The following is a 12,800-nucleotide window of genomic DNA, read 5'->3' as shown; positions in this document are numbered from 1 at the left end:
CTGGGATTGAGCCCCATGTCCACTCCCTGCTCAGCAGGGAGTCTGCCTCTCCTTCTCCCTCTACCCCTCTCCCTCCCTGCCCCTCTGCCCCGCTCCTGTTCGCACTCTCTCTCTCAAATAAATAAATAAAATCTTAAAAAAAAAAAAAAGAAAGAAAGAAAGGGCAGGACCAACTCTTGGCAAAAATGGGAATGAGATCAATTGAAGTGTCCTCCAGACCTCTTCTTATCATGATATGGCTGTGGACTGAAGGCTTATAATTAGGATTTATTATTGACCCTTTCCTTATAGCAGGAGATGATAGGCAGTTACTCTATTCCCAGATCTCTCTTCCTGACATCCTCCCCCGATCTCCCCCTCTGACATTTTCTACCAACATCTCTCCCTTTCTGACATCTTACTATCTTCTAGTAGTAAAGAGCTACTCAGACCTGCACTCCTTGGGAAATGCTTTAATTTTTTTCTTCCAAGTCAGTGTTTCCCAGGGTTTGCTTTGTAAACCACCTGCATTAGAATCAAGAATATGTTTAAAATGCAGGTTCCTGGATCCTACCCCAGACCTACTAACTCAGTCTCTGGGACTAAGAACAAGGAATCTGCATTTTCTTTACAAGCTGGCTAAATGATTTTTATGCACAATGAAATTGTAAACAGTTCCCTGCCCCGCTCCTATGACCTCAACTGTCTTTGCCAGATGAACAGGGCTGAGCTGATGTCTGTTAACACTTACTGTGTTGTCCATCTCAGGGATGGTCTAGCATTTTAACTGAAGACAATCTCTAAGGACTCATTCTCAATGGGAAAATTTCAGACACCAGAGCAAGATGATTACTTAAATATTCCTTCCCCCTTTCTTTTCCTTTCCTTCAGTTTTACTTGGTGATAGCTTTATTTTCTGCCCTCCTTCATTTTGGATCCTTTTATAAATACCTGTAGCAGTCAGAAAACTATATAGACAACTTTAGATTTATATGTGGTTTAATAACTTCTGGTTAACTAACTCAGTTCTGGGGAAAGCACATTATGATCAGACATGAAAACTAATTTTGGATCCTTTTATAAATACCTGTAGCAGTCAGAAAACTATATAGACAACTTTAGATTTATATGTGGTTTAATAACTTCTGGTTAACTAACTCAGTTCTGGGGAAAGCACATTATGATCAGACATGAAAACAAATTTCTACCTTCCCAAGGGAACCATCTAAGTATTATGGGGGAAGGAAACCAACAAAAAAGATTTCATTGTCAAATAAGTTTGAAGTATAACCAAATTAAAATTGAGCTGTTTCTTTACCACAGACCTTCTCAGAGCCTTTACTATGCTCTTGTACATTTTGAATTTACCAGAGGAGGTTATTTATGCATTATGTCCCAGCTCCTCTTGGAGAGCTCGTGAAGTTGTCTTACTCTGTAGATTACACTTTGGGAAATACTATTCTAGATTTTAGCAAATTGCCTGTCCATCAGTTACACTCAGGATATAGCATGTTTCACATTTTCTACATTCTGAAATTCTTTGGCTGAGTTTGATCTCAGGTAGTTCCTGTGGCTGCTTAGTTCTCCTTGGGGTTTGATTTAAAATTTTAGCAAAATCACCCAAACTAGGTCTTTATTTTCTGTTATTTCAGTAAACTTCAAATTTCAGATCCACATTTCACACTTCATTAAATTTACTTTTAAGCATACTATGCAATGTTTTACAAGTACATTTTGCTTCTCTTCCTTTGGGTTGAAAGAACTTTAGCTTAAACTGAATATCAGTGTTCCTGTTCTCAATGTTTATTTAAAAACTTGTGTTCATCATGAACTCATATTTCAACTGTATCCCTTTTATTCCACCTAGCATTTTGGTATTTGGGGGGAAAAGGCTTTTTGAAACAACATTTGCATGCATCTCAAATAAACATTTAAATTCACACAACTTTCAGTATAAAGTTGTAAATGACTGCTTTGTAGAGACCTCATGCTATTTTCACAAATACTTTTCTGTTTCCTTCTTTTAAAAATGCCTTCTCTTATTTTCCCAGAAAGGATTGGACCTTCTTTATTGATAATTTCTTGACTTTCCTTTAAATCTTGAAAGAGTTGAACCATAAAATACTAGTGGGATAACAATGCACATTTCATCATAAAAACCTAATCAAGATTCAATAAGGCACTGAAGTTTTAGAGGTTGAAATTGGAATCATTCCATTCAAATTCATCTTAGAAATGCATTGTTGTATAGATAAAGTAAGATCATAGTTTATGTTTTAATGGACTTTGTTTTCAGCGTCCGCAGAGGTGGGTTGTGATGCCGTCTGGGAGAAGGATCTCAATTCACACATTTGCTACCAATTCAACCTGCTTTCCTCTCTTTCCTGGAATGAGGCACATTATTCATGCCAGATGCAAGGAGGAGCTTTACTAAGTATTGCAGATGAAAACGAAGAAAATTTCATAAAGAGTAAGTAGGTGGATGACACACACCGATATTAATGCAATTAAAATGACTGTTAACAGTTATGTCCAGGTATGCAAAAATATATTCTGAAAAAAAGTCCCTTAGAAAATGTTTTATTTTATTAGTACAGTGCCAACTCACACCCAGAATTGTGACCTGTCCCCTGGGCCATACCATTTGGCACCCGGGCATTTCTTCTTTATTTTCTCTCCCTGGGAGAAGAGAAGTTGAGGCCCCTGCAAGGAACCCAGGACAATTTGCAACTCCAGCAGGTGGATCTGGGATACTTCCAAACTTAAATACAAATCCCTGCTCTGCTGGAGATCTTAGCTATTCAGCTTCCGTTAATAAATAATTAAGTCATTTATTAATTAAACAAAATCTCGCCTGTCAGTCAATATGCACAGATACATAGGCCTTCTCATGGATGACTAAGAACTTCAAATCTGGTTGGAAAAGCAAAAGCACAACATGTTAACTAACGGGATAGGACAATAATATGTCAAAAGAGTTGTGCTAATGGACTGGGTCTTGGGTTTTACCCATCACCTAAACTACCCTTTTATTTCTCCTTTCTAGATTAAATGTGTTTGTAGATGTGTACACATAGCTTTTTAAAAATTTTTAGAAACATTTGAAAGTATGGCACAATTAGTCACTCATTAAAAGTTTCTGACAATTTTTTCAAATTTTATTTCACGTGTAGTACATATTTATTCTAGAATAATTTTTAAATTTCAAGTATACAGAAAGAAAAATATCCCATAATTCTACAATCCAGAGATAACCATGTTTTTCTAGAAAAAAACATATAAAGGCAGGCATACATATATAGTATGTATAAACAATAGTTTTGAATAAATGCATGAATGGCACGGAGCAGGGACCACAGAACCATCTGCCTGGGTTGGACTCCTTCTTCTACCACTTCCCAGCAGAGTGACCTAACCTGTCTGTGCCTCAAATTCCGCCCCCTCATCAAATGGAAATAATAACAGTGCTACTTGTTGGCAGTGTGGATTACATGTTATGATGCAGGCGAAGCCTTAGAAAAGTGCCTGGCACACAAAACAAACACTCATGTGTATTAACCGTTTAACAACTATGCACACGGTTTGATAAGATGCTTATTTCATGTACCAGCATATAATGTTTACCTATCCATATCCATAAATATAGATCTGCATCATAATTTTTAATGGTTACATAGTATTATAGGTTAGGAATAATGTATGTATCTAACCTCTTACTATTAGATAGTGATAGATAAAAAATTATTTATTTTGTTTTTATTTATTTGTTGCTATCATAAATCATGCCTGCACTTACCTTTGGGCATAGATCCCCAATTATTTCTCTATAAGTTTGTGGAATTAGATTCACTGGGTGAAAGAGGAAGCACATTTTAAAGCTTTTGAAAGTCATTAATACCTTCCAGAAGGAATATAACAAATGCTTGAACAGCACAGTTTTGCCCCTTTCCCCACAGACATGCAAAAGTAGGAAATTATGATCAAAACTGATTTGAGTGAGTCATACTGCAGGAAATCACCAATTTCCAATATCATTATTAGCCTGTAATGGTTTTCACAGAAAATTTTGCATTCCATGTATGAATTATAATTGTTATCTATCTTGACTGTCAGGATTTCTAGTAAGAAGGTTTGGACTTACTCATCAAACTTGAATACTGATGAAAGAAATAAGATATGTCAGAGACTTTGATTTAAATACCACAATTCTATAATTAGACTTCGGGGGATTGTTTAGGGAAACAGAAGTCTATTCATAAAGACAGAACCCTGTTCTGACCAAGGTATTTTTTGATGATGAGAATAGTCTAATTTCTTGTTAATCGCTGGTGAACATTAATTAACTATGATATGAGGAATTATCTAAGCTGTCACAAATGCCAAGAAATATCCAAAAGAATTTAAGTTTGAATTTATTATTACAGAATTGTGAGCCAATTTAGTTGTAAAGCTAAATAAATGTTTTTGTAACCTTAAACACAGATTATAAATTACCCAGTGATTTTTATGTGTATTGTTAAAACAACTGCACAGAGAGTATTCAAAATAACTCTAATATAAGAATAATTGCTATTTAAGTATTTTAACTAGGTTATTTGAAGATATCGCTTGACACTTGCACTGATATGAAATGTGGAAAATTTCTCTATCTTGTCAATCCATCTTCCCTGCCACCTCCTGTCATCATGATACCCATTATATGATTTAATCAGATAGTGTTACTGAAAGGACTAATCGAATCGACATCAGAAAGAGACTCCGTGTAAATGCGGCAGGAGCTTGGAAGGGTGGGACCTGTGAATGGTATGCCATTTCTGTTTAGGGATTTCTGGGGCCTCAAAATTATAAAGCCCCTTTCTTTCCTAAGTGGGATAGCTTCTTCCAATTTTCCCCTATTGTACTGAAATGCTCAATCACAGAGGATGCTGCTGGCTTGTTATGTGAATACACTGATCTTTATAATCTGGGTGATCCTACAACCAATCACCCAAACTGAGACTCTTGAGAGTAAAAGAGGCTGTGATTAGTAATTATGCTGAAACTACCAGCATAAACTGTAAGTTTTCCTGGCAAACTGGGACAGTCACACTATCTATAAGTCTTAACTGTCAGGGCCTCAGTCTCTCAGGCAGGGCCCCTGCATCTGGTTCAAAATATATTGGGTTCTGAAGCAGATGAACCATAAGAGGAAGAGAAAAATGCTCCCTTTTATAGATTAAAAGATTAAATAGCAACATTTGAAAGTGTCACAAAACTAGTCACTTTCACTACGTTTCTGACACTGTTTTTTTTTTTATTTATTCTATAATAATTTGGGGGAATTTTAAAGGCAGTGCTTTTATTTTTTTAAAGCAAAATAATTGAAATATAATTGTAGACCATAATATACACTGTGTAGATTCTTTTGAAATTATTGTGGCTTTCTTCTTGGCATTGTATATGATCAGTTTTGGTGAATCCATTCTCTCTTTGGAAAGCCATAATCCCCAAATCCAGAAACATTATTAACATTTTAATTTAGTAGGTTGCATTTTACACTCAATGTTAATAAAAATCTTTATTTTAAATACTTAAAAAGCATCATTTAAACAACTGTATAATATTTTTTATCCGGTCGGAAAAATAACCATCCCTTTATTTCCATTACATACTTCCCCCTGGTTGGCCTTCTACATTTTGGGCTGACTTTTATTTTTTATGTTTCTTTCTTTTATTTTCTTTTATTCTAGAATCATTTTTTAAAATTCATGTAACAAAAGAAAAACCAAAGAAAAATTTCCCCTAATCCTACAGTTCTGATAACCATGTTTTTCAGTACAAGCATGCCAATGTACATGTTTATACATAGGACCTATAACAAAAATGGGGTTAAATTAAAATGTGTGGAGCTGTGGCCCAGTGGTTTGGAGCAGGGGCCACGGAGGCAGCCTGCCAGAAAGCCTTCTCCCAACCCCGGCTGAAGATGCAACAGAGTATGGCTCCAGCCTGTTATCGATCCCTCTGGATACTCTGGTCCCTTGGATTATGCTTCTCCTCTTGGTCAGACAACTCCTTCTAGCTCTCACTCTGGACATCCCCCTCCCTGCTTGCTTTAGCATACCTTCTTAAATTTGAGGACTTGCCTCCATTCACCAACAATACTTATCTGCCTTTCTCTTCCTTGCCAGATCCCTAAAGAAAAGCTTCTTTACATTGTTCAATTTTTTAACTATGAAATACTTAAAAAATATTAAAATGTGCCGAAAATTTTATGTGCACACACATATACCCATTATACAGATTAACATCACTTCTTCCTGTTCCACCCTTGCTTGGAGCCTATCGTGGCCTCAGCAAACTGGAGGCCTGAGCTTTCAAGCTAAGGCTGCCACCAGGCACACATGCACACATGGCAAGAGAAGGAAGACAGAGGGGCACTTTCTGGAGTGGCCTTCCTGGACACGTCCTCCTCTGCCATCTAAAACCCTTAAGTGCATGAGCTCACTCAAATCAGATGGTCTCAAATTTGCAACCATGCAGCCTTCGGAGGGTTGGTGATCATTGAGAGGCAGCACTTCCGATGCTTAGATTATGCACTTCAAGGCTAAAGAATTGCTGTTAGTGAGCCTTTAGGAGACTGCTGTGTTTCTCAAGATGGCAGAGGCTGACTTTGTCACTCTGAAGCATCAGGGTGGGGTTTAGTAGCACTTAAAACCCTGTGTCATGGACTGGAGTTCACTTATGACTGCATCCATCGGGAATAATAAAACAAGAAAGAAGTGTAACATTGTGGGAGGAGGTTGTTTGTTTGCGTGTGTTGAAACTCCGTATTTCTCTTCATTTCAGAGCACTTGGGCAGTGAAGCCGTGGAAATGTGGATAGGTCTGAATCAGCTGGATGAAAACGCTGGCTGGCAGTGGTCTGATAGAACACCGCTCAACTATCTGAACTGGAACCCAGGTACCTGCAGTGCTTCATGTGCCTTCGACGGGTGGCATGATCCTGCCCCCTTACACAACAGCTATTTCCCACATATATATAAGTCGTGTTATTTCAAAAGTGGTGTATAAACGTCTTTAAGCTTGCCTCAACTCTCATAAGCCTAGCTTTTCCAGACAAGAAAATGGAGATCAAGAAGGTAAGCTACTTAGCCAAGGTTGCAAGAGGACTGGGTTGGAGCCAAGACTCCTGTCAGCTGTTTTAAAAATAGCAACAAATGGCAAAATATTTCCTTAAAACAATAAAATCAGCTATTGTTACCTTTGGGAAATCATTTCGTTGTCATGTATGGACTTCAACTGCAAAACCATAGATATAATATAATATCTTATAGGGTTTGCCATACATGCCAAAGAGAAGGGCTATCTCCTTGATGCTAAAAACTATATTTGTATATATCAAATATATCATATTTGAATAAATAAAATGACATCAATATATATTCAACTGATTTTGCCTCTGACATTAAACACCCACACACACTGTATTTTCAGAAATAGATTTTGAGCCATTTGTTGAATATCAGTGTGGAACATTTAATTCATTTATGCCAAATGCCTGGAGGAGTCGGGATTGTGAATCCGCCTTGCCTTATATATGTAAAAAATATCTAAACCATACTGATCAAGAAGAGATTGGTAAGTGTTTTTACTTTAAGTTGTTTTTATGAGTTGCTTACTTGTCCTCTCAATATATTCAAGTTCCTTTACAGTTTTGCTAATAATTCATAATTTAAGGCTAGTTTTTCTATTTATATGAGTAAATATATGTAAGTAGATAACATCTGTTATTCCAAAGGCACCATGAATGTAACAAATGCATTTGTTAGTTTTTACTAAATTTTTTCCTAAAAATCAAAGCAAAATAACCTAGGTGTTAAAAACATTGTCTGCTTCTTTTTTAAAAATTTGCATTCTTAGTTGTTCTGCATGAGATAAACAAGATATGCTTCCTTTTCTATTCTAGTTTTGAGTTTTATTTATGGTTACCTTAGAAATTAAATATAAACGAGAACATAGTTTTATAAAGTTCTTTACTTCATTGATCTCCTATCCCACTCTGTAACTCTTATTATCCTCCTTGAAATGACATACAAACTTTTATATGCAACAAAGACTTAAATACCACCTACTTACAATCTAATACCTGGAGCCCAATTATTTGTTCTTAAGATCTGTTGACTCTTTTTTAGTTTCTGTGGGAATTAATGTCTTAACTCAGAAAGGAGAAATAAAAATATAACCATATTTAAAGAATCATTACCAGTATAATTAAAAACAACTCCAGATTTAAAATAATAAGCTTAATTATTATTTTTAAATATCACTCCTTACCATCAGACTTGAACTTTCATTTTCCTTTAAGTGGCTAAGCCTAAGGGTATGGTAGAATAGGGGGAAGAAGAAGCATTGTGCCATTTTTTTAATGTAGAGTTTTTTTTCATTATGTCGAGAACGTTCTATCGCTGCTCCTTTCCATCTCTTCCTTCTTCTCTTGTCCATTTCTTCCTTTCTTCCTTGTTTCTTTCCTGTCATCCTTCTTTTCTTCTGTTTTATTTACCCTCTGGATCTAAAGGTCCAAAGACCACAAATGAGGGTAATTAAGTTGTTAGTTTGGGTTATTTGCTGTTTCTTCAGGTTTAACAAATTCTTTTGATGACCTAGTCCAATGTCTTCAAACTGTGTTTTCAGGATCCCTGGGTTCTTGGCTTGGCTCCACCCTTGGTTCAATCAGAGAAGTTCCTCTTTTACTTTTTTCTTACCCGTAGAGTGAAGTTTAAAGGTTCCATTTTTAAAAGGGGTTCCACGACTATATTATTTAGTTTAAAACCGCTGGAATAGATGATACCTAAATGTTCTAACATTCTTGGACTGTGATTCTAATTGCTGTCAGCATCCCAGAGCAATTTTAAAACAATGTCTCATTTCCCAAATAGCCCTGGAGTTGTGTCTAACTAAATTAGTGCTTAAAGTAGGCACTCATTTGTGGTTAACAAAATAAAGTAAAAATGCTAATTACCAGATTGAGGACAAGCTCCTGGAAAGGGAGAGCCAAAATTTGACATGCGCACCACCGCCTTCCCCTCTAGTGCCAAAGCATCATGGCGCTATTTTCCTGTAAGTCTAACCCAGTGTCCATATGAACCCAGAGGGACAACACAGACACTCAGACTGACCTAAAGGTGAAAGCTATTTGTCATCTCTGCTCTGGAGGAAGTAACCGGAATTTCAAGCTTTTTTTCAGCTGAGGATAAATATCTACCCCCCACCCACATACTGCACATAAAATCTTGGGAATGCCATTTAAACTGTTTTTCATGATACACCTTTTCCAGTGTTAAAAGATTTTTTTAAATGCAGAACTCTAACTGCTGAATTTTACATCTAGCCCTAACTCTTCACTTGGGTTGTATGACCTTTACCAAGTCTCCTTACCTCTTTGTGCCTTAGCTCATCTGTAAAATGAGTCACTGAGATCCATTAGATCCTAGATCTAGATCTAGATCATATGTTGAATCCTTCTCAGTTCTGAAGATCTAGATGGTTTATATGTTATTGTTTCATACGTCTCTGTTTTTCAAATTTTTAAAGTAATCATATGTTGATCACAATTAATATTAAGGCTAATAAGTAACATTTTAAAAAATTGTGGAAAATGACATTGTTTTTGTTGGTTTAAAAAGAAAAAGATGCTTGGAAATATTATGCTACCCACTGTGAGCCTGGCTGGAATCCCCACAGTCGTAACTGCTATAAACTTCAGAAAGAAAAAAAGACCTGGAAGGAAGCTTTGCATTCTTGCCAGTCTGATAACAGTACATTGATAAACATTGCTTCATTAGCAGATGTGGAGTTTCTTGTAACCCTTCTTGGAGATGGTAAGTGCCAAATGTCTCTGATCTAAGAGGTATGAAATATAATGTAGTCACTATCCTTATTAATGGAGTTGAAAAGAAGTTAAGCTATTTAAAAGTGATTATTTATGGCACATATATCTCAAGTTTCTAAATAATATTCAGGAGTGCAAATTCATTGGATTTTTATAAAATATATGCTCAGAAATTTTGTAACACCTTACATATACCAGATATATTAGATGTTGGCTTTTTTTTTTAAGGGCAAAGATCATTTCCAGAAACTTTTAATAAAAGAACTTAAACCTACAATTTAGCCTTATGGCCACTACATAGCAGTAGTATGCTGTCGTCATGTAATCTAGGCAATAATGGAATTTCTGAGATAAATAATCGGATTTTAATAACTTTAGCCAGTGAAAATTTATTCAGTTTGGTGGTTTGCAAGCTGTGTGCCATGTTCAGGAATTCTGAGCTCCTAAGCCTCCACCCATCTTTTGTCCATCAGAGCAGGTCTCCCCCTATGTCATATATTTGACATAGAATTCTGTTGAAAAAACATTGAAATCACCGAGTTAGAGTAAAAATTTTTTTAATGAAAAAAAAAAAAAATCTCCACAGTCTACTCTGGTGACCTTTTGAAAGTTAGGTTTTAGTTTAGAGTGAAAACAAAAATCCTTCTCTGTCACTTTTCTCACCTCCTGCATTTGAGATTAAAAGAATCCTGTGGCTGCCTCTGTCTCAATAGGGGCACTTGAACATTTCTCTCAGCCTCCTAGGGTCTTTTCACCTTACCTGGGCTGTCAAAATTTATTTACTTTTCTAGCAGCCCCATTGCTCCCATTTTAATGCTTCTAAGAGTTTCTGCTCCTTTTTTCCCATGGCAAGAAAAAATATATTGTAAAGGGTTTTTTTTTTTAAGTGCCCTTTTCCTAATCCAGTTGAACTTCCTATTTTTCCTTTCTCTAAACAGAGGCAAAACCATACTGTTCAAATCTACTTTTCATATAGTAGCAGGAACTAATTAGAGTCCCAGCGATCTGACTTGCTTTTAAGCTTTGTCCTTGCATTGGCTTGAGATCACACTCTGTCCCACTTCCAAGGTCTGTGTTGAGCAGATGGGGTAGTATAGGGGAAAAAGATCTAAGTAGATACTTTATACCAAGAGTTAAACAGGTTTTATTGCATGAAAGAATAAAGAAGAAATCATTTGTAACAGGCCCAGTGCATTATCTCCTTTGCATATAATAGGATTCCTGTAATTTACATTTATCTCTTACAGAAAATGCATCAGAAACATGGATTGGTTTGAGCAGCAATAAAATTCCAGTTTCCTTTGAATGGTCTAATGGCTCCTCAGTCACCTTTACTAATTGGCACACACTTGAGCCCCAAATTTTTCCAAATAGAAGCCAGCAATGTGTCTCAGCAGAGCAATTGGTAAGTTCATTTGTTTGTTTAATGCTCACTTTGCTGGACTTGTATTGAGGACCACGTGCGTCAGGGACTTGGGCTGTGGCAGAGACCAAGACAGACGCAGTCCCTGCTCTTCCTGGGGCTTCCACGCTAGGCAGTAAACACGTGCACACAGGAAAAACATGGTTATTATAGTTGTGATGATAGCTTTGAGGACATAGGTGACCTGATGGTGAAAAACTTGGGTTGGGGCTGCCACTTCGGACAGGACAGTCAGGAAAGGCTCTCTGGGGAGGTGACGTTTAAGCTGGGACTTGGAAAAAAAAAAAACCTCTTGAGATGCAGGGGAAGAACATTCTAGACAGGGGACAACAGCTAGTATAAAAGTCCAAAGGAAGGCTAAGGCTTGCGGTGTTTAATAATCAAAAAGAAGACCAGTGTGACTTGAAGGTAGAACTGATGAGGGGATTATAGAAGAGGGGGCAGGAGGAATTCAAAAATGTGAGGCTTATAGCCCTGGTATAGAATGACAAAAGGGGGCTTCAAGGAGATGAAGGACATGGTTTGATTTACATTTTAAAAAAAGTAACTGTGGCTGCTACCTAGAGAGCAGAGAGGAGAAATGGAAGCAGAGAAACCAGTTTGGAGGCTACTCCAGTGTTGAATTGGGGTAGTGAATATAGAAACAAGCAGATAAATTCAAAGATCCTTTGTAGGATAGAAATTGTTGCTAGATTAGATGTGGGGTGAGAATAGCATAGGTGTTTGGCTTGAGCAACCTCTGTGTTTGTGGATTATGGTGTCATTGACCTCTATGTTGAAGATGTGAGAAGATCTGAAGTGTCAGGAAATTACTCTAGAGACTGATGGCTTTTACGCTCCATTATCCTATTAACATAAAAGGATTTCTACAATGTGTGTAACCCCACTGAAAACTGTGACTCAATGGAAAATCTTGTTCTTTTCCTCACATGTATGTAATGGTCCCAGTGGCCTTCACATCACATTTATCTCTATGCTCTAGTCTTTCATATATCTAAAGCATCTGATTAGATTACACAAAATTAGTTTAATCCCAAGTCATTTGACGCCTTTATTATACCTTAGACTACACTTAACCTCTTTGATCAGATAGCTACTAAACTCACTGGTGGAGCTGTAAATCATTAGGATTTGGTAGGCATTCTCACTCTTATCACCAGGATACCATATTAAGTGCAGTTTATTAAACGTGACTTAAGTAGCTTGACAAAGTAACTGTGCCATCCAAACTTAGAAAACTTCTAAGCACTTACTTTTATGGCACCTCACTTTCATTGTATTATGTTCGAGGCTGTCACAGATATGCTCAGTTACAATTTAAATGCTAAGGTAGTTTTCAAGTCACATTTGAAGAGGGATAAACAATGACCTCTCTAAATGTTTGTCTTGGGTCTAACTGCGGAAAGCCATCACCGTTTATTCTACAATATTTGATGCTTTATTGGTTCATTGGTTTTGAGATAATTAAGATGACCTTTATTTCCTACTGACACTCTGCTTTTTCATTTGACGGACACCGGTATTTCACTTA

General features: G+C 36.7%; 1 protein-coding gene across 4 annotated transcripts in view; it reads left to right on the top strand.

Annotated features, from left to right (window-relative positions):
* PLA2R1 (phospholipase A2 receptor 1) overlaps positions 1 to 12,800 on the top strand; it is a 116,059-nt gene that overhangs the window by 34,595 nt on the left and 68,664 nt on the right. For all 4 annotated transcript variants that reach the window (XM_027591079.2, XM_027591082.2, XM_027591081.2 and 1 more), the window contains 5 exons: positions 2,276 to 2,449; positions 6,805 to 6,918; positions 7,452 to 7,595; positions 9,641 to 9,835; positions 11,094 to 11,251. In XM_027591079.2, the coding sequence (XP_027446880.1) occupies positions 2,276 to 2,449; positions 6,805 to 6,918; positions 7,452 to 7,595; positions 9,641 to 9,835; positions 11,094 to 11,251 (785 nt within the window). The remainder of the gene's footprint in view (positions 1 to 2,275; positions 2,450 to 6,804; positions 6,919 to 7,451; positions 7,596 to 9,640; positions 9,836 to 11,093; positions 11,252 to 12,800) is intronic.

The sequence above is a fragment of the Zalophus californianus genome, chromosome 3 (genome assembly GCF_009762305.2).
Source record: "Zalophus californianus isolate mZalCal1 chromosome 3, mZalCal1.pri.v2, whole genome shotgun sequence".
In the NCBI taxonomy this organism is placed as follows: domain Eukaryota; kingdom Metazoa; phylum Chordata; class Mammalia; order Carnivora; family Otariidae; genus Zalophus; species Zalophus californianus.
The sequence above is the reverse complement of the archived record's forward strand: the minus strand, read 5'-3'. Positions and strand labels throughout refer to the sequence as shown.